This window comes from Myotis lucifugus, unplaced genomic scaffold, assembly GCF_000147115.1.
Source record: "Myotis lucifugus unplaced genomic scaffold, Myoluc2.0 scaffold_21, whole genome shotgun sequence".
NCBI lineage: Eukaryota > Metazoa > Chordata > Mammalia > Chiroptera > Vespertilionidae > Myotis > Myotis lucifugus.
In genome coordinates, this window is record NW_005871069.1 from 2,018,544 (window position 1) to 2,040,897 (window position 22,354).

At 39.2% G+C, this 22,354-nt stretch overlaps 1 protein-coding gene across 1 annotated transcript in view; it reads left to right on the plus strand.

The window, feature by feature from the left end:
- GMDS (GDP-mannose 4,6-dehydratase) overlaps positions 1-22,354 on the plus strand; it is a 661,927-nt gene that overhangs the window by 335,963 nt on the left and 303,610 nt on the right. The window contains exon 7 of the mRNA XM_006085713.3: positions 14,144-14,271. Coding sequence (XP_006085775.1) covers positions 14,144-14,271 — 128 coding nt within the window. The remainder of the gene's footprint in view (positions 1-14,143; positions 14,272-22,354) is intronic.

Sequence of the window (22,354 nt, forward strand, 5' to 3'; positions counted from 1 at the left end):
GGAGCCCAGAGCCAGCCAGGGCAGGCAGGAAGCTTCGGTTTCCTCCATCGCTGGGGGCAACCCAAGCCTTCTGCTCACTCCAGCTCCATGGCCGCCGCCATCTTTGTGATGGAGTGACAGAGTGAGGGAGTGATGGTTAATTTGCATATTACTCTTTTATTAGATAGGATATTCATAATACAGATATACTGCATAGAAAAGAAAACATGTTAAACATGAAAATGAAAATAAATATATGAAGTGTATCATAGTTGTTCACATTATATCCAGATGTGTAGAGAAAAACATTTATTTTTCTAAATCTGTCTTCATCTTCCTATCCCTTTAATTAGAAGGCTTATGTTTGGCCATAGACAGAAACAGCATAGAAGAACATAACTGTATTCACCTGGAAACTGTGGAAGGGGTGAAATGTCACCGGGGTTAGTGTCTCCTGTCTGTCATCATTACCAATGCAGACCCTTTCAGGAGGAAAGCACTCTCAGAGCTGTCCTCTGGTCTCCAGCAGATTCAGATTAGTAAACATGAACTCTTAGTGTCACCAATGCATAGGGAACAAGCATCAAAGTCAGCAGCATAAGAAAAAATTAGTCCCTCAAGAACTTTAAGTATTGGAATTGTCAAATTCAGAATATAAAATTAGTAAGACATGTTTAAATTTAAAAAAATGATACATCATAATAAATAAGCAACAACAAGATGTAAAAATGTCTAGGCAGATTTGAAAAAGATAGAATTTCAGATATAAAAAATAGTTATTAAAATAAAGAATTAAATAGCTACCTTAAATATTAGACTACTGAGAAACAATTAGATGGACCTAAGTAAGTTACCGAGAATATTGGGAGGCAACCAATCAATGTTTCTACATCAATGTTTCTCTCTCTCTCCCTCTTCCTTCCTCTTTCTCTAAGATCAATAAAATAAGAAACAAAACATATTCCAGGGTGAGGATTAAAAAAAAAAAAAGACCCCCAGGGATTTTTGTTTGTTTGTTTTTACCTTTTTATTTTATATATGCATTTTTTTCTTTCAGGGACATTCTTTTATTTATTTTTCGTCACTATTTTATCCACCCTATACCATCTTCTACCTCCACCTTCCTCCTCCTCCCTGCAATCCAGAGAGCTATTTTTGTTAACTGAGTCAAAATTGCAGAGTTTAAATAGAGAGGAAACTTATTTTATCACCTTAAATTAATCTTTTACAATTGGCAACTGTATTTTCCTATTGTGTTCATAAAGGATAAAGTATCCTTAAGATGATCTTATATAATAAAAGCCCAGCGACTGAACAGTGGAACAACCAGAATGACCAGCTGACCAGTCACTATAACGCACACTGACCACCAGTGGGCAGATGCTCAAAGCAGGAGCTGCCCCCTGGTGGTTAGTGCGCTACCACAGTGGGGGCGCCGCTCAGCTGACCAGGATGAGTGGCTGCTCCTGCTGCGAACCCAGGGCCAATGGGCAGGAACCCAGGCTGCTATCATTGCTTTCTCACCTGAGACTCCTCCTTCTTACTCCCTGCCACCTCCTCTGGATGCCCATAGGCCGCACAGTGCCGCCTCCAAGCTCACAGAGCTGACCCCAGAGACTGGGGGGCGGGTTCGTGGCCGCCTCAGGACTGAGACCTACTCCGCCTCCTCTCAGTGCTATTGTACCTGGGCCTGGCCCCAACCAGGTCCCCTGGAGAGGTGAGTGCTCCAGCTCCACGAAGGATGCCGGACCAGGGAGCAGCCGCTCAGCTGACCGGGATGAGTGGTGCTCCCACAGTGGCCGATCCCTGCAGGCCATGCCCCACACCCGTGCACAAATCCCGTGCACCGACCCTCTAGTATAACAATGCTTGATTCATGTTTTATCATATTTTCTCAACTATTCTTATCTTTGATCCTCATAGTGGCTTGTACGGTAGCTCCAGAACAATATGTCCACATCCTTTTCCCCAGAATTTGTGAATGTGACCTTATTTGGAAAAAGGGTCTTTGCAGATATAATTAAGTTAAGGATCTGGGGACAGAGAATTTGGAAAAAGGGTCTTTGCAGATGTAATTAAGTTAAGGATCTGGGGACAGAGAGATCATCCTGGATTACCAGGGGGGATTCTAAATCCAGTGACAAGTGTTCTTATAAGAATCACAAGAGGTCAAAACACAGACACAGAGAGAACCAAGGTGGTGGCATAGGTAAACACCTGTACTTGCTGCCTCTCACAACCACATCAAAACTACAATTAAAAGACAAAACAACTATCCAGAACCATGGGAAAGCTGGCTGAGTGGAAGTTCTACAATTAGAAGGAAAGAAAAAAGTGCATTGAGACGGGTAGGTGTGGAGGTGCGGAGGCGCACACGGAACAGGCTGGCAACTGGGTGCGCTGTTGTTGTTTTTTTCAGTCGGGAAGGAGATACAAGCTCCTGATGGCTCTGAACTTAAGTTCTGGGCAAGACTCTGGGGACCCAGACTCATACGGGGAGAAACTGGACTGTCTGGCATCAGGCCGGAACATGAGGACGGCTTTCTCTCAGAGGTGCTTGCAGCAATCATTGTTTCTGCGTGGGGGCGCCTGATGCAGTGACGCAGGGACACAGGGACCTCTCAGGTGCAGGGCTGATTGGCAGCCATTGCTGTTTGCTCTACCCTGGTGATTCCCTGAGACTCCACCCCACCCAATTTACAACCCCACCCAAGCTGTGCGCAGTGGCTTTTGCATATGAATGGCCTGTTCTTTCTCAGCTTAAACCTGTCAAACTGCAGCTGGATCAGAGAGCCCCAAAGTTTCCCAAAAAAGGCCCAAGGCCCAGCAGCAGCAGCCTGCCTTGCTTCACAGCTGGGCCTAATCTGGGCACTTCCAAACCCCAAACAAAGAGGAGGAATCTCTGGATCACTCTGTAGCTCCTGCTGGGTGGCCTCAGGTAGTGGCTGACTTTGCACCTCCTTGGAGATCCAAGAGTCAGTGTGCCCAGTGGTCAGTGTGAGACCATACCGGATTACAACTCTTCACATCCATAAGCAACACACTCAAGGGGCAGACTCAGTGAGCACCAAAGCCCCACTGAAGCAAGCCCTGCCCCATAAGGGTGTCTCTTGCACATCAGTCCTTCCACTGTAGACACAGCTGGTCCTCATAGCCAATTGGCCTGGAGGCCAGTTCCTCCCAGTGATACCAACAGCAATCAAGACTTAACTACAAGACTGTGCACACAGCCCACAAAGGGGTGCACCAAGAGTGTCCACCTCAGGTGATTGGGGAGGCTGAGCCACGGGGCCCTATAGGACACCTACCACACAAGGCCACTCTATCAACACAGGGAAGCAGCCAAAATGTGGAGACAAAGAAACATTTCACGAATGAAACAAATGGAGGATAGCAAAATACTGGATATAGAGTTTAAAACCACAGTTATAAGGTTGCTCAAGAATCTTCTAAAAACCTCTGAGGAACTTAGTGAGACCTCTGAGGAACTTAGTGAGACCTTCAAGGATCTTAGTGAGACCTTCAAGGATCTTAGTGAGAATGCCAAAAAATGGAAAAGGACCAGTCAGAAATTAAGCATACACTGACTGAAATAAAGAATAATATATAGAGATTCAACAGTAGACTAGAGGATCTCAAGAATCAAGTCAAAGATTTGAAGTACAAGGAAGCAAAAAACACCCAATCGGAAAAGCAAAAAGAAAAAAGAATCCAAAAATATGAAGATAGTGTAAGGAGCCTCTGGGACAACTTCAAGTGTACCAACATCCAAATTATGGGGGTGCCAGAGGAAGAGAGAGAGCAAGATATTGAAAACCTATTTGAAGAAGTAATGACAGAAAACTTCCCCTACCTGGTGAAAGAAATAAACTTACAAGTCCAGGAAGCCCAGAGAACCCCAAACAAGAGGAATCCAAAGAGGACCACACCAAGACACATCATAATTAAAATGCCAAAGGGCAAAAGACAAAGAGAGAATCTTAAAAAGCAGCAAGAGAAAAAATAGTTAGTTACCTACAAGGGAGTGCCCATATGACTGCTTGCTGATTTCTCAACAGAAACTATGCAGGCCAGAAGGGGAGTGGCAAGAAATATTCTAAGTGATGAATACCAAGACCCTACAACCAAGATTACTCTACCCAGCAAAACTATCATTAGAATTGAAGGTCAGGATATGAGGGTCAGATAATGAGCTTAAGTTTAAAGGAAGTCATCAATCGTGAATTACTACCAAACCAGTATTATATGAAATGCTGAAGGGCATTCTAGAATAAGAAGAAGGAGGAGGAGGAGGAGGAGGAGGAGGAGGAGGAGGAGGAGGAGGAGGAAGGAAGAAGAAGGAAGAAGAAGGAAGAAGAAGAAGAAGAAGAAGAAGAAGAAGAAGAAGAAGAAGAAGAAGAAGAAGAAGAAGAAGGTAAAGATAAAAAATTGTGATCAACAAAGTGACAACAAATACATATCTATCAACAAGTTAATCTAAAAATCAAATGAATAAAAAATCTGATGAATGGAATAAACTGGTGAATGGAATAGAATCAGGGGCATGGAAAGGGTGCAGACTGACAATTCTCATTGGGAAGAGGGTGTGGAGGGTGCGGGAAGAGATTGGACAAAAATCTTACACCTATGGATGAAGACAGTGTGGGGGAGGTGAGGGCATGGGGTGGGGTGGGAACTGGGTGGAGGGGAGCTATGGAGTGAAAAAAGAGGAACAGCTGTAATAATCTGAACAATAAAGATTAAAAAATAAAAAACAAAAAACGTTGGTACATCTACACCATGGAATACTATGCCGCTATAAAAAAGAAGGAACTTTTACCATTTGCAACAGCATGGATGGAACTGGAGAGCATTATGGTAAGCAAAATAAGCCAGTCAGAGAAAGATAAATATCACATGATCGCACTCATATGTGCGATATAATGATCTACATAATTTGATGAACAAGAATAGATCCAGAGACAAATGGTGGTGGTGGGTGGGGAGGAGAGGTAGAGAGCAACCAAAGGACTTGCATGCATGCATATTTGAATAACCAATGGACACAGACACTGGGGTGGTGGGGGCTTGCCTGGGGTAGGAATGGCTGAGGCAGGGGTTTCAATTGGGGACAAAGGAGACATATCTAAAACTTTAGACAATAAAAATAAAATAAAATAAAATAAAACTAAACACACACACACAAAAAACACAGACGCACAGGAGAAGGTGATGTGAAGATGGAGGCCGAGGTTGGAGTGATGCCACCATAAGCCAAAATTGCATGAAGCTGTGCTACCCAGTGAGAGGCAAGTAGAGGGCTCTTCCCTGGAGCTCCCAGAGGAACGTGGTGCTGCTGATTCAGACCTGCAGCCTCCACACTACAGAGTAAATTTCAGTTGTTTCAGGTTGCCCAGTTGTAGTAATTTGTTATGGCAGCCACAGGAGATTAATGTTGTCCAAAAAATTAAATTTATACTTTCCTCAAAAAGAACAAGTTCTATTTAAAAATGTAATCTGGTGTCTACTATAATATAATGTTGAAGTCAATTTATTTTTAACTGCAGTTTATATTCAATATTATTTTGTTTCAGTTTCAGGAATACAGCATAGTGGTTAGAAAATCATATACTTTACAAAGCGATCCCCCTGGCACCATATGTAGTTATTAGAATAGTATTGACTCTGTAAGCTGTGCTGTACTTTACATCCTTGTAACTATCCCTTAACTTCTAATCTACTTCTCAGTCCCTTCACCTTTCTCCCTCAGGTCCCAACACTGCTTCCTATGTCAACCATCAGTATGCTCTGTGTCTAAGAGTCTGTTTCTGTTTTGTTTGTTCATTTATTTTGTTCTTTAGATTCCACATATAAGTGAAATCATGGTATTTGTCTTTCTCTATCTGAAGTCAGTTTTTCTAGTTTTGTCGTCTTCCCTTATTTCCCTTCAAGATGATATCTGGGTGTTTGGGACACAGATGTTGATAAAGGGGCAGTTGGCATCCTCTGGCCCATGGTACACTCTATGGGCCTGCTGCTCTCCGCTGCAGAGTTGCAGGTAAGCTACTCCCTTGCCCTGTGGCCAAGAAGGTGGCACTAGCCCAGGGGTGGGCAAACTTTTTGACTCGAGGGCCACAATGGGTTCTTAAACTGGACCGGAGGGCCGGAACAAAAGCATGGATGGAGTGTTTGTGTGAACTAATATAAATTCAAAGTAAACATCATCACATAAAAGGGTACGGTCTTTTTTTTTTTTAGTTTTATTCATTTCAAACGGGCCGGATCCGGCCCACGGGCCGTAGTTTGCCCACGGCTGCACTAGCCCCAGGTCTGGCTCTTCCTGATGTCTGCTACTGATAAAACTCAGGGGCTTCTCTTTCCATAGGACCCTGGGAAGAGTCAGCCTCACTCCATCCCTTACTGGTATATGGACTGTATGCCCACCCACTGCCTCATCTCACATGTGGTCCCTGGCCTAGGTGGTCTTACCTCTAAACCTTAACTACAAGGCCCCCCTCTCCTTTCCATCTCAGGCCTCCTCAGTCCCCGGTGGGCCTACTGGCTCTCATGCCACTGCTCACACCTTTAGGAGAGCCTGGCATCACTGCTCAACATGTGCTGAGGCAACTACCCCAGATCCGCCTGGCTGGCATCCTCAGAAGATCTTCCCAGATTCCCAACATGAAATAGCACAAAGCTCCTTCTCTCAATGATACCATCAGTCTACTTTACTTGTTATCTCATCCCCAAGAGGCTAGATTAAAATACTGAAGATTCACTTCTGCCTCTCCTCATGTCTTTCTCCACTGGTTCAGAAGGGGTGGAGACTTAGAACCTCTGCTTCTACTCCTTCTTGTCCTTCTGAAAGGACCCCAGTCAGCATGCCTGCCATCAGAACCTGCACGGGCATCCCTGTGGGAGAAACGGGGCTGGGACTACATTTGGTGTTTGCTACACTACAATTATTTAGAAAATTACTTTTTCATGAAGCCTTGCTTTTATATTTACCATCTTTTTACAGAATCCTATCTTGAATGATAGGATGAATATTCTAATCTTTTTCCATCCTTGGGCTAACTATGGAGATGATCATGTAGAGAAATGCAAAAGAAAAAAGCCTTCCTATTTTAAAAGATTTATCACAGTGAAAATGTCCAAGCCCATTTATAACTAATAGAGGTACTTGGCATCGATACAGTACTCTGCAGCCTTTGAATTATATCTTCAGTATGGATTATTATCCTATCTTATAGACAAGGCAACTACAAAATTAAAACACTTTTTTAAGATAATAGCACTGATAACAGTAACAGAATGATCAGTAACTTACATGGTGTGTAACCATTTCCATTGTTCTATCTGGAAGACCTCATCTGCGAGGCCTCAGATTGGATATCAAAAACTGAAGCCTGTGTTCAGGTCCTGAAAGGCGCTTTCGGTTCTGCTCCCAGCACAGACCCCTCAGTGTTACCCATGATGGGTGCTCTGGAGCTCCCCTTCACCTGAGCACTTAGTAGGGACTCAGCTCTGAGTTTAAATACATTATAATTACATTTTACCCAGCACATCTTGGTGTTTTTATAATGTGGCAGTTTTTCCTATTTGTTATATTGCTAAAGTTCTGTTCTTTTCATTCTGTCAATGATACTAAAACACAATCATAATCTTAGAACTAATATTCGAGCCAAAACTATTAAAAAAATTTTTTTTGATTTTTAGATAGAGAGGAAGGGAGAGAGAGATAGAAATATCAAAGATGAGAGAGAATCATTGATCGGCTGCCTCCTGCATGTCCCCCATTGGGCATCAAGCATGAGACCTGGGCATGTGCTCTGATAGGGAATCGAATCCAGGATCACTTGCTTCATGGGACGATGCTCAATCCCCTGAGCCACATCAGCAGGGCTAAACTTCTTAATTGATCTCTTTCTTGTGTATATACATTTATGTGGGTACTTTATTTTTCCTAGGTTAATGAGTTTACATAGAAAAAGTAACCTACAGTATATGCATCTGCATGCCTGCCTTTGGCTGTTTACTAGTATTTAAATCTGTTCTCAATCTCAGAAATTTAAAATCAGAGAATTAACAGACTTAGTCATAAAAGAACTAAGAAATCTGAACTTTTTATTGAGGCTTAATTATAGAGACCATTAACATTGTAACATAATAATTATTATAATAGCTAACATTTATTGAAGACTTTCTAATCACATTACCCACATATTCTCACTTAAATATCAAACGTGCATGGTAAGTACTGTTATTATTTTACAAACGAGGACATGTTGGTATTAATTCTTTACGTGTCAGTAGTGATTTATGTTCTACAATGTGGTTTTATCTACATTAGTGTGCCTTTGAATTCGGTGTGGTGAATATGACTGTAATGGTAGTTTATAGAGGAAACTATAACTCCAGAGTTATTAAATGATTGATGCTGATAACTGACTGCTGGCCTTCGGTCAGCTCATTGGCTAGTTTTTCATTTCTTGGTCTTCTTCTTAGTGGGGTCTTCTAGTTTAAGGCTCTTAGAAACCAAACATGTATTTAAAGTAATTATGGGAGTTCCATTGCCCACATGTGTTACAGTCCACAAGCACTTGAGTTATCTAATCTAGGAAGGATGCCTCCTGCATTGCACTGTGGGTTAGTGGAAACAGCTCCAGGTGCACAGGCCAAAGCCAGGCTTGGGTACTTGTCCTGACTGTTACTCAGCTTCTCTTTCCCTCTCTTCCCCTGCACATTTGCGATAGTTGAACAAGGTGACTTGTAAGATGTTAGCCCTCGTGTATAATAATTTTATATAGTTCTCTCCTAAATCAGCAGTCTCGTATGATAAAGAGTAAAAATAAAGAGACTGCATTTTAAAATTCCATTTTAAGCCTCTCCTAAGAATTAACTAGTAAAACATATGGTAGCAATAATATTTTTTAAAATTAATCTGAAAATGAAATTAAGAAAAGTTACATTATGAGATTAAAGAGAATATTATTCAGGAACAAATTTAACAAAAGGAGTGCAAAACTTACTCTCTGGAAACTACTGAATGATGCTGAAAGAAAAAAAAATTAATTGATTTCAGAGAGGAAGGGAGGGAGAAAGAGATAAAAACATCAGTGATGAGAGATAATCATTGATTGGCTGCCTCCTGCACACCCGTAACTGGAGATCAAGCCTGCAACCTGGGCTTGTGTCCCAGCCGGAATCAAATTGTGACCTCCTGGTTCATAGGTCAATACTCAAACACTGAGCCACACCAGCCTGAAAGACATTTTAAAAGAATTAAATGAATGGAAATATGTCCTGTGTTCATTAATTGGAAGATATAATATTGTTAAAACAGCAGTATTCCCCACATTGATCTACAGATTTAACACAATCCCTATCAAAAAAATCCCAGTTGACTTTTTTGCAGAAGTTAACAAGCTGATCATAAACTTCATATGGAAATTCAAGGGACTGAAAATAGTTAAAGCAGTCTTAAAGAAGGACAAAGTCAGAAGATTCACATTTCTTGATTTTAAAACTTACGTGAAGCTATAGTACTCAAGAATTTGTGGCTCTGTCATAAGGATATAGATATACATAGATCAACAGAATAGAATTAAAGTAAGAAATAAACCCACACATTTACAGTTGATTGAATTTTGACAAAAGATGTCAAGACAGTCAAAGGGAGAAAGAATAACCTTTATAGCAATGTTAGGACAGCTATGTGCACACATGCAAATGAAGTAGGGCCCTTTCATCATACCATACATTAACGAAAAATGGGTGAAAGACCTAAATGTAAGAACAAAATCAATAAAATATATTTTAAAATATAGGAGAAAATCTTAATGATCTTGGGCTAGGCAAAACCCTTTGGCTATGACACCAAAAGTTCATACTACTAAAAACAAAAATTAGATAAATCCAACTTCATTATAATATAAAAAATCTCCCACACTTTTGCACATCAGAGACGCCATCAAGAAAATGAAAATATAACCAATACAATGAGAAGTTATTTGTAAATTATATATCTGATAAAGGAATTGGGTCCAGAATATATAAATAACTCATATAACTCAAATAATAAAAAGACAGGTAACATAATTTTAAAATGGGCAAAGGATCTGAATAGACATTTCTCCAAAGAAGATAAACCAATGGCCAATAAGCACATGAACATATAGATAATCAATATCATTAGCCATCAGAGAAATAAAATTAAAATCACAATGAGATAACACTCAGTATCCCCTAGGATGAGTATCATCAGTAAGAGAAACCAGCCTTGCCTGTGTCATCCAGAAGGTCAAGGTTCTATTCCTGGTCAGGGCACATGCCTGGGTTGTGGGCTCAATTCCCAGTAGGGGGACTGCAGGAGACAGCCAATTGATTATTCTCTCTCATCATTGGTGTTTCTATCTCTCCCTCTCCTTTCCTCTCTCTGAAATCAATAAATGCATTAAAAAAGAAAAAGATAAACCATGCCAGGTCGAAAATCAATAAAAACATATTTAAAAAGAAAAGATAAACCATAACAAGTGTTAGGGAGGATGTGGAGAGATGAGAACCTCAGTTTACTGCTGGTGGAAGTGTAAGAAGGTGTAGTTGCTTTGGAGAACAGTGTGGCAGTTCCTCAATAATCCTAGATTTCCCCTGTGACCCAGTAATTCCACCTGTAGATATGTACCCAAGAGAAATTAAAACATAATATCCAAACTAAAACTTGTGCATGGATGTTTATAGTAGCATTATTCACAATAGCCAAAAGATGGAAACAACCCATATGTCCATCTACTGATGAACAATAAATGAAATGTCATATCCACATGTTCAGCCATAAAGAAGGAATGATATATGCACCCCTATGTTCATAGCAGCACAATCCACCATAGCTAAGATTTGGAAACAGCCTAAGTGCCCATCAGCAGATGAGTGGATTAAAAAACTGTGGTACATCTACACAATGGAATACTATGCTGCAGTAAAAAAGAAGGAATTCTTGCCATTTGCAACAGCATGGATGGAACTGGAGAGCATTATGCTAAGTGAAATAAGTCAGTCAGAGAAAGATAAATACCACATGATCTTACTCACTTATGAATATAATGAACAACATAAACTGATGAACAAAAACAGATCCAGAGACAGAGAAGCAGCGATCAGACTGTCAAACCTCAGAGGGAAAGTAGGGGAGGGTGGGGGAAAGGGGGAGAGATCAACCAAAGGACTTGTATGCAGGCATATAAGCCTAACCAATGGACATGGACAACAGGGGGATGAGAGCATGAGTGGGGGTGGGGGGTGGGAGTTAATGGGGGGATGAGGACATACATGTAATACCTTAATCAATAAAGAAATTGAAGATTGAAAAAAGAAGGAATGAAGTAGTGATTTATATTGTAATATAGCTGAACCATGAAAATATTAAGCCAAGAGAGAGAAGCCAGTTACAAAAGACCACATATATGATTCCGTTCATATGAAGTGTTCAGAATAGGCAAATTTATAGTGACAAAAAGCAGATTAGTGCTTGCCTAAGGCCAGGAGGGTTGGGGGGAAATGAGGAGAGACTGCTAAATGATTTGGGGTTTCTTTTTAGAGTGACAAAAATGGTCTAAAATTGATTGTAGTGATGGCTACCCAATTTCTGAGTACACTAAAACCATTGACTTAGATACTTTAAGTGGATGAAATGCATGGTATGTGAGTTATATCTCAATACAGCTGTTAAAAATGAAATTTAAAAAACTAGAAATTTTAAATAAGTCTGACTAATTATGCAAGATAGAGTTTATATCCAGGTAAGAAAGGCTCCCTGACTCCTAGTATGCCATTCTGAGTCCAGGTAAGATGAGAGCCTGGGCTTGATGGTCACACAGACACTGATCTGAATTCTCTTCTAGAATGGCCAATTCGCATAGCTTCTCTGAATCTCAGCTTCTTTATCTAAAAATGGGGGTAATAATAATTCTTAGCTGTGGGTTGCTCTGAGAATTACATGAGTTTCTGCATCTACATAGGTTAGTACTGTGCTAATAGCAACAGCCATCACCAGAGGTGTCATGGTTGTGGTCATTGCCAGGCTATGGCAAGAGCTTAACGAGCAAGGTGCCTCGCTGTGTTTGCATGTGCTATTCCTTCTGCCTGGATCACTGTCCTTGTAGCACAACTTCTTTAGTCCCTTCATGACCTCACCAGGAGCCTCATTTCAGGCTTCTTTTCTGGTAGGTATCTCCTGACCATAGCAGCAGCAGGGTCACAGGCCCTGACCTTGAAAAGCTGCTATTTAATTTTTGGCAGTATGGATTTATTTGTCTCTCTTACACTATCTATGCTATTTGAGAGCAGGAGCTGCTGCTTCACTCCTGGACCCCCTAGCCTGGCACTTTAGTGTTTGGTAGGTGCCCCATTAAAACATGTTGAAAGAATGGACATGAGGTTAGGGCCTAAGTAGATTATTTGAACGTCTCATGCTTCCATTGGACTCCTAAACAGTAGTTTATTGGCAGATAGAATAATCTGAACTACTTTGGGAACTTCCTCTATGGTTGGGCATCACAAGTTTATCTAGTATAGTCCTGCCATTAAAATAGAAATACATAAAGAAACCTCCATTTAGTTATCAATGTAATTGTTACTGTCAATAGAAAATAAATAGTGCTAATCAGTGATAGATTTTGAAGGATTGTACCTAATAAATATTTCTTCATTTTGAAACAGGTCTGGGTGTTTTATAAATTGCTGTGGGAAGGTGAAACTTTGGATTTCTTAAGGTGCTCTGTAAACTGCTAAGAGAAACTGAAAATGTGGATTTCCATTGTCATTTTTTTTTCATTGTTGACTCTATTACTGATGTCTCTCTTTTTCTCCCCCTTTGCCTTTCTCCAGCCTGCCCCTGCCCCCAGGCCTTCATCACAGTAGTGTCTGTGTCCATGGGCTATGCATATATGCATATAAGTTCTTTGGTTGATCTCTTCCCGTCATTTTTAAGGACATGGCATTGGTTTAAATATATACACCGAGTTTGTGTAGTAAGTGAATCCAGTATAGGTTTGAACTTGCACTGGGCCATATTCTTGCCAAAATTTAGAAAACCTATTTAGAAAAATTCCCCTTATTCCTGTGCCAATTTCTCTAGAAGCCAAAAGTTTTCATCATAACATTCACCTTCCTGCTTCATCTGCAAAGAACAAAGCTGAAGTTATTGAAATGTGATAAATTATGATAGTAATCTATCTAAACTGTGGGAAGCCATTATTGACTAGCTCATATGTGTGTTAGTACCTGGAGAACTTGGCATTACTTGGTGTTTTGTGATAACTTCACCTAGATACAGGGGCATTGATAAAATTGTCTCAGCAGTGTCTTTTAATTGTGTCCCTTTTGTGATCTTTTAAAAGTAGATAGAGACTTTCATTAAAGACTCTAGAACATTAAAACAATTTCATTGCTTTCTTAAATTTATGACCGCTTTTACTCATTCATTTCAAAATATTTATAAAGAATTCAGGAGCCCATTCATACATATAACACTTAAGTGAAACTGGAAGGTAGCATTGCAGTAAGTGTAGTACAGAGAAACTTTGATTTAGAATTGGAGCATAGTTTATAATTGGATAGTTATGCAAGTTTCTAAATAAAAGTGATCACCATTTATTGACAACCTAAATGCATTCCTTGTTTGTTTCTTTTAACCAGATATACATCCTGTGAGCTAAGTTATACTCTTCCCCCTCTCCCCATGAGCCCAAAATAGTTTTATTAATAGGAGTATATTATGTTTATGTTCTTAAAAAATCAGGGTGGTCTTAGATGTCTGTCTTCCATTCTGGCATTTCCCTTTATACAACCCTTTTGAATTTTCTGTTTAAAAACTGGCATTGGGATAGCTTTTCTTTGGCCTAATGCCTGGGTCGCATATTGCAGCAATGTATTAGGAATGTTAAGACATAAGTCCCCCAAAGAAAAATGTTTGTTATGAAAATAGAGCTGAGGTGACACTTAGAATTAGAGCTTCTTAACTTGTCTAAATGACAGTTAATGATCTTTTTCTTTCTTTTTATTATTTTAAGAGGGGGAAGAGGGGAGGAATGAAAGGAATGCCCAGAGGCTGAGGTTGCATTTGGTTCACCAAACTGTTAGATGTCAAATGCACTCTACTGATAATACATCTTTTGTCTCTTTTTAGGAGCTAATTTTGTTACTCGAAAAATTAGCCGGTCAGTAGCTAAGATTTACCTTGGACAGCTGGAACGTTTCAGTTTGGGAAATCTGGATGCCAAACGAGACTGGGGACACGCCAAGGACTACGTAGAGGTAGGAATTAACTCATGTTCTTAAAAATACCTGTATCAGTTGGTGCTTTAATGCCAGGCCTCCAGTGGTAGAGGTAGTAGCACATAAAATTTTGCTAATGAGATATGTTTAAGCTCATACTACTTTCAATTTAAGGCTCTTTCATTCAGAGTACATATAGATTATACTGAATTTTGCTTGAATGAGGAAGTTTTTTTTTAAAAAAATGTGTTGGTCATTGTTTTAGATGATAGATGAAAAAATCTTTCATTGGTGTTCTTCACTTACAAAGATTTTTTACAAGTCCCCACTTTTTGCACCTTCTCCCTTCTCTCTTCCCAATACACATACAACTGTAAAATAAATTTTTGGTATAAAGGTACTGTTATCGGAGAATTAAACTCCCCTGTCGCTCATGGGAGCAAGGTGGAGGTTCTGAGGGCACCACTGAAATAAGCATTTTCAGAAGCCCCCATGGGAGGATGGGATATGGATGAAAACTTTATTTGGGTGGAGTTAAATTTTTCTGGTTCCTAAGTCCCCCACCCCTAAGCCAGTCCTGGAAAAGGTGCAGCTGGGGTTCCAGCAGAGCCAAAAAAGGCCAGTGTCCAGAGCTTCTATTCCATGTTTCAGCCGGGTGTGGCTCAGTATCCAAGCTAATTAAAGTCTATTAGCCCATATGTGGAGTCCAATAAGGCCGTGCACTGTGTGGGCACAGGGGAAAGCATCCCCCTGCCACAGGAGAGCCAGGAATCAGGTTGCCTAAGGGAGAAGAAAGAAAGGGAACTTCTTTTGGTTGGAAGCTTTAAATATTCAAGTTTCCTGTGCTTGCAGTGGCCTCACACATCTTGGCCACTGACTTGCTTTCAGGTGTGATTGACAGACAAGCACCTTCCCACATCACTCAGACCTTACTGGGCATTCATCTAAACCAGCGGTTCTCAACCTGTGGGTCGCGACACCTTTGGGGGTCGAATGACCCTTTCACAGAGGTCGCCTAAATACATCCTGCATATCAGATATTTACATTATGATTCATAACAGTAGCAAAATTACAATTATGAAGTAGCAATGAAAATAATTTTATGGTTGGGGGTCACCACAACATGAGGAACTGTATTAAAGGGTCGCGGCATTAGGAAGGTTGAGAACCACTGAAACTGTCTTTGTCCATCCCCTTCCCCAATCCATCATCAGGGAACTGACTTGGATAATGTTAAATGCATCTTTTTGGCAAAGATGTATAAATGGCACACCTATATCCAGTCTTCCCTTTCATCCTTTCTTGTTAAATAATAACCAGGATATTACAATGGCATTATTACTAGTTCTCAGATGTTCAAGAAATACTCCTAATTTCAATTTGTATAATCTAAGACATTCAAATTAACATTGTTCTACTAAATTACTCTAAGAGTAATATTCTTATAGAGCTTTTGGTTTCTGCTGCTTAGGAGTCTTGTTTATTGCTCTATACACTTCTTAAAGTGTATAGAGCAATAAACTAACTTTGCTTGCCAGTGTACTTTGTCCATTACATAAAGAGAGACACAGAGAGATGTTGCAGATGCTACTGCAGAATAATGGATATAGTTAAAGGGAAATTTAAATATTCGCTCCTAAGATTTATATACTGCACATTAAATTTTGGGTTGAGTTACATATGTAAGGAGTGTGATTTTTCTTTGAACAAACATTTTGTCTTTCCCTTACTAGTATGCTTTTAGATATCACTGGTGGTTCTGTGGCCAGACCTGAATGAGCATGGTAGTGACATTTTTATTTCCCCGGGAGCCCAGTTGTCCTTGTTCAGGTGCATACAGATTTCCTGTGCTCAGGAGACTATTTCTGTCCTTAATGATTCGTCTCTGGGAAACCGAATCTGACTTCTTTGTTCATTGATGCAATTCAGAGAGAAACTGAACATATAAAAGAAAACAAACAAGTAGTTCACTGGCTAACACAGAGGTTAGCTTCGCATTTGTGACTATCTTTGTTTATAACAATTAAAATTGTGTATTTGAACACCTATTACTGATTTATATTGTGGACCAAAAAAACTAGTTCTGATTTTAAATTTTGAATAGCACAACATTAAATATGTTTAATATTTAATATTACATTAAAATATGTTTTTCTGAGCTGTAATTACAAAGAAGCATTTTATGACATTAATCAGATATATTTTAAGAGCATTACATTAAAAAATATATAAGACCACACTTTCAGAAAGTATAAGAAAGTGGAGAAAGGAGATGTTAGCAGGAGAAGTTGAAAATCTCTTTTGTTTAACCTATATGGCCTTACCTATGTATAAATATGGGTAGATTTTGTAAAAATAAATACATATTTCTTTAATAATAGCATTTGGATGTGTAGCCTTCTAGCTACCTTACTATACTTAGGGTTACATAGAAGACTCTATTGGCATCCCTCTTTATTTAAACTCTGGTTCTCTAAATTCAGGAACCAAATAGGTCAAGTTTCATTCTATTTTATTTTATACTTTTGCACTAGGGTAAAGAAAAAGGTCGTATGGAACTTGGAAATATATTTTGATAGAGAAACATCAAAATGTTAAGAATGCTTATTACTAGTTATGTTTATTGTTTTCCTTATACTTCTATATTTTCCATATATGTGAAATGAATATGTATAAAATTTCTAAATCAGGAAACAAAAGAAGTGACGTTTTTAAAATAGGCTTAACTATCTACAAAAAAAATGCCTGAGACTGTTAAATAAATACATAAGTAATGAGAAAATCTGTTGTGAGCTTAGTGGATCTGGAAGAAGGATTCTGCTCTTATTTGACTCCCAAAATGCAGAGGCTACCACTGCTCCTAGGTGTAGCTCAAACTTGGGTGCAAAGGGCCCACATCTATATTCATTTGAAATAAAAGTATTTTATAAATATTTAGGCTCAAAGACTTCAAAGAGGTCTTCCCAAATGATGTCATTTGAAGATTCCTTGACAAGATCGTGTCAATACAGCATACCCAGAAGCAAAATTTAAGAGCAAGATGTTTTGGTCTTTTGGTAAAGTAAAACATTGTCAAATTTTACAGAGAGACATATACAAAATTAAGTTGCTCTCATTGGCATTCAAGACCTGATTTGTTCCACAATACAAGTGGGTTTTTTGTATTAATGATCTCCTTGGGGTTCTGACAGTGACACATGTTGATGATGTCAGAGCATTTTTATGGTTCTCATTGATGGATTCTTGATTTCTAAAAGCTATCATTAAGTAAGAATTCATAGTTTGCTATCTCCATTTTAAGAAATAATACCATCCCTTGCATTTTTAAATGTAGTAAAATGTTGCTAAAATTAAAATTAAAAAGCATAAGAATAAAAAAAGAGAAGCATTGTTTGCTTACCACATATCTGCATTCTGGCACTGTAATCAGCTTTGAACGGGCCGCCTTGGCGAGCACAAGTCCAGCAGCTCTTATGGCGTCTCCCTCTCTTTACACACAGGCAGATTGTACTGGTGTCTTTAGATTAAGCACCTTATACTTTGTTACTTATGAGTGAATTTCCATGATGAAGAGTAGAGCATTTGACACGGGGTGGAGGTGACCTAGCTGTCAGCAATTTGCTCCTTCGCCTTAGCCAGGTTTTATATCTAAATTTGCACATCTGTGGAAAGGACATAATAACAGCCTTGTAAAAAATTAGCATTAATGTGCTGTACATTACATGATTAGAATCTACCTTCACCTTGTAAACATTTTTGCAACAATTTATACAAAATCACTTCCTGTTGCTGAGTCAGAATCATCAACATTCATTTATACTCTTGTTCCCTAGATCAAAATGATTTTTAAAATATTTGAATAAGAGGTATTTTAATATGAAATGAAGAATATAAAAACTATATTAAATTATATTGTATTTAATAATCAAGTGATATGCAGTTACATCTTTTCCAATATTTGAATATAAACATTTTAAACAGAGTAGTTGAATGCCTTTTACCATAAACATCCAGTTTCTATAATGAACATTTTTGTTGCATTTTGAGAAATATTAGTATTTAAAAATTGCTGTGGTAGACCTATAAATACTCAATTTACACAAACATAGGTTATAAAAATTTTGCATTTTTATGGGATATAGTCAGTTGGCAATTCAAACTTTCAAAATATTTTTATCTTTTTAAATCATTGTGATAGCACACAACCTGTTTTCATGCCTGCCTCCCTCATTCCGCATGTTCAGGAAAACACAGTGGGGGCTGTATACCAGATCCACGCCCATTCATGTGGTCAGTATTGCATGAGCAACACCCAAAAACTGCAAACCAGAGAACCTCTAACTTCCCTGAGTGACACTGTTCCTTCAGGGAATCTTCTATTGAGTACTAATCATGGTCATTGTTCTAGTGGCTGCAAATGGCAGTCTTCTAAACTTTGTCCAAAGCCAAGCAATCCTGCAAAATGCTATATTGCACAAAGGTAAGCATGTGTCTTTATTGCAAGACTGACTTCTCAAAACTTAAGATATGTGAATCTGCACTACCACCTGCTCTGGTTAATAGAAGTTTTCTCAAACTTATCTAACCTTTCTACCATTTTAATTAAAAATAAATATTAACATTTAGCAGGACAGAGCTGGGAATTGACACCATGTGTTTAAATAAATCAACAGTAGCAGTTTGATTAGCAAGGCCCCACCATGATCCCACCTTGATAAAACTAGGTAAAACACAACTGGAGCCAGAAAATACTTTTAAGAACTGGACTGGAAGTGCCTTTAAGCTTTTACCCACTAATAAGATGGTCCCTTGCACTTGGAATATGCAGGTAATCAAGTGACCTAAGTCTGAGCTCTTTCCAGCACTCAGTAAAAAGCCATACTGCCAACAGCTGACCATGCAGGTGCTCCTGAAGAGATGTGATGGTCCAGGGGCTGTCAGGGGACACTCAGATCATTGGGTGAGGATGGAGAATCATCTGAATTTTAATATTGCTTTCCCCCAGACACCTTTTTCTTTCTTTCTCTCTTTTTTCTTTATTTTTTTTTTATGGGGGACAGAAGGGCAGGGAACACAGATTAATTTTTTAAAAGCTACTATTAGAAATAATAATTGTCAAATGTTGAATATTGGGCATTTATTATATGCCAGAAACTTTACTAAGGACTTTATATACATTATAAGTACGTATAATAATATGTACAACAATTCTGAAAGGTAGAGAGTATGTCCTCATGTTATGGAAGAAGGAACTGAGGGTTAGAGTGTTCAGATAACATATTCACCCAAAACCATGGCCAATAGAGGTGAATGTGGCCCTAACTCCAGCCCTCGCCTGATACCTGAGCCACACTCATAACTAATTTATAGTGAAGTGAGGGGAATAAGGATATTAGCAGTGGGATCTGGGTAACTTTCCATTTTGCACAGAGACAGAAAATTAAGCTTCTCTTACTTTTCACTTTCTACCATATATGGTCCAAGGGGAAGACAAGTATCTGTAAGACAGCTATCAGATCTCTCTGAAGCTGTTACATTGGCTGTATGAAGCAGCAACACAAAGGGTGTGTGAGGAAAATGGGTGGTTAGGTGTCTGTCTCTCTGTCTGTTGGCTTGTAAATGAGTTAACCTTTATTACAGCTCTCAGTTCTCAGCTGATAACAGAGACAGGGAAAGGTGGGAGCTTCTGGCAGCAGGGAAGGAGACTGTTGACAGATCTGGGAAGAATTGACCAGTGTTTCCCAATCCCCTTTCTTTCTCATCAAGTTTCATGTGGTCTGCTGCTAACATCTTATATCTTTTGTTAATTCACACTGATCTGGAGGTAAAGAATGCCATTTAAACAGTTTGAGATATTATTTAAGGAAAAGCTTGCTTAATGCAACATCAACAAATCTCTTTTTCATATTCAGGAGAACAGCTTGATTTCTTAATGTGTTTGAGTTCTCTCAAGTATTAATGGTACCAGAATCCAATCTTCAGTAAGGCCTCACTTAACAGAAATGCAGAATGTCATGGTGCCTGACTTACTCTAGCCAGGGCAGGTTCACAGGAGTACTCAGGCCCCCAGGAGTGCTCACCCCCTGAAGAGTGCTCACCCCTTCAGGAGTGCTCACTCCCTAGGAGTGCTCACACCCAGGAACACTCACATTCAGGAGTGCTCACCTCCCCCAGGAGTGCTCACCCCTCCCCCAGGAGTGCTCACACCCAGGAGTACTCACACCCAGGAGTGCTCACACACCCAGAAATGCTCATATCCAGGAGTACTCACACCCAGGAGTGTTCACATATCCAGGAGTGCTCACACCCTCAGTTCCCAGAAACCATAGGGACCTGTTTAAAATGTTGTTTTAATAAATGAAGCCAGCATCATCCATATTTCTAGTATGGACTATTCATCAAATTTCCATCCACTGATAATTTAGAAACATGGACGTGGGTGCATTTTTAGATCATATTTTCAGTTGAATTTTAAAAATACAAAACTGAGCATCTGAGATTAAGTTGGAAAAGTGGTCTAGACAAAGGTATGAAGTGCATGTATGTGGAGAGACAATGAAAATGAACAGAGTGGAGTTACACGTTCAGTAGATATAATGCCTATGGAAGCGGACTAAGAAATTTTGTGTAAATGGCATTTATTTTCTAATGGGTAGCAATTAACCACATTAAGGTAGAAGTGTGTACTCCACCCTATACTCACTCCCTTTGATGCCAAATGTCATCACACTGTTGTGGATCAGTAAATGACTGCTTGTACTTAAGAAAACATGGTTCCATTCCTGAAAATAAAAGTCCTTGGAAACGGTGTAAGAAACTTCTTTTTCCTCTTAGTTGCTGGTGCTCGTTCATATACATTTGGAGGGTACTATGTGATTCCACCTCCAACTAAACTGGCTATTTAACTTTAATAACAACACTCTATATGTGATATAGATGTAATTGCCTCTTGTAAAATATGACATCACCTAAATTTATGATGATTTTGCCTGTAGAAGTTATATATCCTTAATATTAAATTCTTCATCTTTACACTAATGAACTCTAAAAAGGACACACAAAAAAGTATTTGCATTCAAGGTGGTCTTTCTCTAACTTTCATTTAACCCATGCCTATGAACACCCAGAAAATAGTATCTATCTCTCGTCAAAATCCTCGTTTTTAAGTTCATTCTAAAGTACCTTTTGGCTTTATCCTACTTCTCAGTGCTTTGTTGCAATAAACCATTTACTAAAATTCTGTGTTTTTGTCCTCATGGGGCCCTGGCCCTGGGGCCCGGTTCTGTAACTTTCTCAGACCACTCCAGTGCTCCTTGCTGCTGTCTCAGGAGCCCAGGCTCCAGGTCCCAGGCATGGCTCCAGGGCCCTTTAATACAAACATGTGTTAATTTTGCCTTTGCATCCAAAGCAACAAAGAAAAAACCTTTTCCAAATAGAATGCTCTGTAAGCCCAATAAACACTTACATTGAATGGAGTCTCCCTATCTGAGCATTTCCTTATACAATTTTTAAAAATGAATATGTATATATTAAATGTGTTTTGTTGCTCTTGCCATCAAAAGATTGTTTTCTTACCTAAGACATTTCCCACTGAATATGATCTTACTGATTTTGGTATTAGTTGTGATGGATTGACTTGATTGCAGCAACATGTTTTCAAGCATTGTTCTCTCTTGTTGCATGCAGCCCACAAAGGAAAACTGAAAAGTGCCATTATATTTTCATGCTGTGGTAAGTTACCCATATCCTAGATTCTACTGTGAGTAGACTTTATTCCTATTTTTTACAGGAAGCTAACCAAGCACATGGAAAAAAAATAGAAAGAATGATACACTTGCCCTGATATATAAAATAAACATTTTAAAATCACAAAAGTAACATTAGTTTCCAAGATCAAATGTCCCTCAGTGTGACTTATACTGGTAATATTGCCATCTTGACATTCAGAAACCTCTTATTTGTGTGATCATCACTTCTTCTCAGTCTTCCAGAGTCTTCTTTGATAGAGGATTCTTCTAGATAGAGATTTCCATCACAGATTTATCATTCTGGAAAACTTTCACTCAGCCATGTCTTCCCACTTCTCCATCCTCCTCCCAGTCCATATCTCCCTGCTGCCAA